The 4,264-nt window shown below is 43.6% G+C and overlaps 1 protein-coding gene across 1 annotated transcript in view; it reads left to right on the forward strand.

The window, feature by feature from the left end:
• The first annotated feature begins 2,873 nt into the window (after positions 1 to 2,873).
• Positions 2,874 to 4,264, forward strand: part of ARF1 (ADP-ribosylation factor 1) — a 4,261-nt gene continuing 2,870 nt past the window's right edge. The window contains exons 1-2 of the mRNA XM_009074577.1: positions 2,874 to 3,056; positions 3,699 to 3,809. Coding sequence (XP_009072825.1) covers positions 2,909 to 3,056; positions 3,699 to 3,809 — 259 coding nt within the window. The 5' untranslated portion in view covers positions 2,874 to 2,908. The remainder of the gene's footprint in view (positions 3,057 to 3,698; positions 3,810 to 4,264) is intronic.

Here is a 4,264-nt window from a genome sequence, read left to right on the forward strand (position 1 = left end):
GTGTGTGTTCTCATGGTCCAGGTAGTGGACTGAGATGGGAATTGAAGTGAGCAGTTGATCCCTGGAGCACAGTGGGAGTGATCCCATGATCCCTCAGCTGAGCTGTATTAATGTTGGGCAGTGAAGTCCTGGGAAGCAGCTCTGAACGTCTCAGCAGTTCCTGCTGTGACAGTGGAGGGAGAAGAATGTCCTGTACAAACCATGGGAGTGTGACTTCCTTTTCCATGGCAGTAGCTGACCGTGACTGCAGCTGTTGGGCAGAGCATGGTCCCACCCGTAGTGAAGACAGAGACCCTCTTTTTGCCCCAGCAGCATCCAACAAATCTCCAGTGGGAACCACAGCAGTTTGTGGGAGTTCTGCAGATGGATTTCTCCTGGGATTTTTCTTTTAGACAGGAATGATTCAACTGCTTTCTAGTCAACATCTAAACACTTGCAGGGGTGAGCTGTAAACTGCACTGTGCTGCCTGTAAAAATAAATCAGGCTTGATGCCACCTACCCTGAAGTCCCAAATAAGTTACAGAAGTGGTTTGGATAGTAGGAATGTGGAAGAGAACAAGAGAGAAATGGAAACCAAGTGCTTAAATGTGTCTTTGGTTCTTCACAAAAAGTAAAAATAGGGAAGATGAGTGGTATAAAAGAAGCTTTAGTGGTGAAGGGCAGACTTGACCTGGAAACAGCTGCCAGGAAAAAAAGGATCTAACGGGACTCACTGCTTTAGTGCCAGCTATAAGCAACTCGTTCAGCAGTCTGGGACTTCTCCAGGGTGTGGATGAAAATGCTAGGATTTTGCTCTGTTAGCTGATTGCTGTGATCAATCCAAGCATTTGATAACCTATTCTGCTTTTAAACAGGCAGAAACCAAAGAAAGACATTCTTTGTCAGGGCTGCTAAGGCTCTCTTGCTAGAGAAGTTCTTACACTCACTCGGGAGGGTTGTGAGAGCTCTGGTGAAAGGTTACAGTTCAGCCCTGACTATTGCTTTGCAGATGAAGCAGCAGATAGAGGTGGTATGAGCAGCTGGACAAAGGAAAGCTTTACAGCCTCCCTCCCCTGCAGCCCAGCAGAGCTGCTGCTGTGTCCTGGGCAGTGAGATTTCCTGCTGCGAGAGGGATCTGGAGAAACGAGCACTCGAGCAAAACTGTTTTCTCTGCTTCCTAATTAACCTTCCTGTTTATACAGCTTTCTTATATTCAGCTGGAAGTGGAGTATCCATGGTTGTGCTGCAGAAATATGAAGGAAACAGTGGAATAATACAACTTCTAAAACTTCTGTTCAGTTTTATTCCACAGGCTGCTCTGTCTGCTTGTAGAGGTGTTTAGTTTTAGAGTTTTGGTCCCATTGAGCTTCGGTCATATAAAATAAATGGATCTTTGACTCAGTTGCCTCAGCAGGTTGACGTGGTGATTGATGTCATTCAGGAACCCTGCAGTGGACTCTGAACTTCTCTGTGGAGCTGCCTGTGCCTAGACATGTGACCTGGTTAATGTTACAGAGCTTAACTTTGGGGTTAAAAATGGTATCCAGGAAAGCTTCCTGAGGAGGACAGAACTGTTTAGACCTTTCCCAGTGTGCAGTGAAGAATCCAGGCTTCATACATCCCTAGGAGAGGGATAAACAGAGCAGGACAAGGTTTTTGTGGTGTGATTTTCAATCCAAATCTTGTTTTAATAGTCTTAAATAGATACTCTATAAAGTGTTATTTCTAGTGACAGTTTTGCTTCAAGCATACAACTCCATTGTGAAACACAGAATATCTTCCAGAGATGATTCAGACTTCAGATTGTGTTTTATACTGAGGGATTTGGTTCACAGGAAATTCATCCTTTGTTGTGTGTCTGGGGTGTGTGTCCATCTAGTGTGTGAAACTTGAATTTTCAGTTGGGCTCTGTTTTTAAACTGACGCCTGAGAGCTCCTCAACTAGCAGCAGTGAAGGTGTGAATTGTCCCTGTGAAGCTTCCAGGCTGCTTTTTTCATGCCTTATATGTGCAGAATAATAGTTCTCTTGGTGCTTTCAAACTCTGTAAACTGTGCAGTCGTAAATTTGTAGGAGGGGGGAATTTGTGGTGGAGTGGATCCGTCCCAAGGGCACTGGGAAGTGTCCGTGATGGCTGGAGGGGAGAGGCAGTTTCTCCAGTCCCTAAACAGGAAGCTCCTGGTGACGTTCATCACTTTAATCATCCAAGCAGAAGTGTTGGCTGTGAAGGAAGAATTATTCCTTTCTGAACCTGCCTCTTTAATGTGGCTGTTAAGTTGGAATAGTTAAGTTTGATTAAATATGGATTTGCTTCCTACAGAAGATCTCCCTGGAATGTTAATGGAAGTAACACCACTCTGTGTTTGCCTTATGCTCTCAGGCCATTTCCTCAGGGTTGGAGAGGAAGGAAACTGCTCTGAGTAGGAGGGACTCTAAGCTGTATTTTGAGTTTCCTTCACAAGAGAACGACCAGTTATTGCTGTGCTAAGCAACAAAGAGTTGAGCACGTGTTTAAAACCGGTTTTAACTGCAGGTCAGTTAGAAAATTTCTGGTTTATGGTGGCACTTTAGGCTGCAGATAGACTATCCCATAACAGTGTAGGACAGAGTGCCTGAAGTGGTCAGTTGAGAAAGAACAGAATTTAATACTAAAATTTCTGAAAGAATAATTGAAATATTTCAAGCACTTCAAGTCACATCGTTTTATGAGCACTAAGTTTTTGCATATCTGTTCATCTTTGTGTTAACTTCATTGTGGGGGGAAATAATGTGTGGTGGTGGCTGAGGTGTCTAGAAGTGATTCATATTATCTGACAGTTGGTTTCTGGGGGGTTTTATGCCTGGTCAGAACACAGCCATCAGTAACTCACGAGTGATACTCTGCTCTTTCCCCTCCAGACTTCACTGGCCGGTGAGAACACATCTCAAACATGGGAAATATTTTTGCTAACCTCTTCAAAGGCCTTTTTGGCAAAAAAGAAATGCGTATTCTAATGGTTGGCCTGGATGCTGCAGGGAAGACAACTATTTTGTACAAACTTAAACTTGGTGAAATAGTAACTACTATTCCTACTATAGGTAAGAGGTTTGCATTTCTGTAACTGGTCACTTTGGGATTTGGGGCTTACTGTTTGCAGCAGTGTCTTGTCTCAGCTGCCACTGTTGATTGAAGTGACTTGTCTGTCAGAACAAACACTTGCTAAAGCCATGGCAAGGAGGTGGCACAGACAAATGGTCCAACGTGGGAGATGATGACTCTCTTCACTCCATTCCTTCTGTCAGTCACTTGTGGAATGAGCCTTTATGGACCACGGAAGAGCAGTTTGTCTCCTGAGTGTGTTGTGGCATCATGTAAATTGGACTGAGAAGCAGAGGGTGACACCTATTTTTTTTTAAGGGTGATCAGAAACATACCTGTGATTTGCAGGTCTTAAAGCCCTGGGTTGTATTGGGTTTTTTGAAGCAACATAGTTTGCTCTGCATTTTGTGTCTGCTCAGGTAGCAATTCCAGTCTGATCACAGTAGGGATGATGGTGGGATCAGGGAGTCCACACACAACCCACGTTTGTGCTTTGAGGGCATCAGTGTAGCTTTCTGCTCATTTAATGTAGATTTAAATTTCAAGTTAACTTTTTTAATGGTGACATTCAGAGTGTGCCTTGATAAATACAATAGGCTAACTGTATTTAACTGAGATTTGTGCTTCAATTTCTATTTTAGGTTTCAATGTGGAAACAGTAGAATACAAGAACATTAGCTTCACAGTGTGGGATGTGGGTGGTCAGGATAAGATCAGACCACTCTGGCGCCATTATTTCCAGAACACACAAGGTGAGTCTCAGAAATTAAATTGCAGGTTTCCAAAATCTAAGCTTTTTTTAATGTCCTTACGAAGACAGTTTTTCAGATTTCTTGGAGGGGAATGGAAATATTTATTATTATAAAAGGGTGTGTTTGCTGCTCTGGCTCTTAAGCCAGCACAGGTTCAAAGAGGGATGGGAAGAAGTCCTGAAACCAGTCTGCCTTGTCCTGCTGACTCAGAGTGAGTTCAGGAGGAGTTTGCTTTTCTTCTGTCACAGCTCTCTGCCCTCACTTCAAAGCAGAGTCTTTACTACAAGCTCGTACAGCCCCATGACCTGAGAATTTGTCACTGCTGTGCCTTTAGAATGTGCCTGTGCTTGAGTCCTGTCACAGGGTTTCAAGAGTTGCTGTTCACTGGAAAATACCAAGTGGTTATGTAGATGGAGCACCAGAAACACAAATGCAAACTAACACCAGTTTTCAGC

Source organism: Acanthisitta chloris, unplaced genomic scaffold (assembly GCF_000695815.1).
Source record: "Acanthisitta chloris isolate BGI_N310 unplaced genomic scaffold, ASM69581v1 scaffold38370, whole genome shotgun sequence".
Classification (NCBI taxonomy): domain Eukaryota; kingdom Metazoa; phylum Chordata; class Aves; order Passeriformes; family Acanthisittidae; genus Acanthisitta; species Acanthisitta chloris.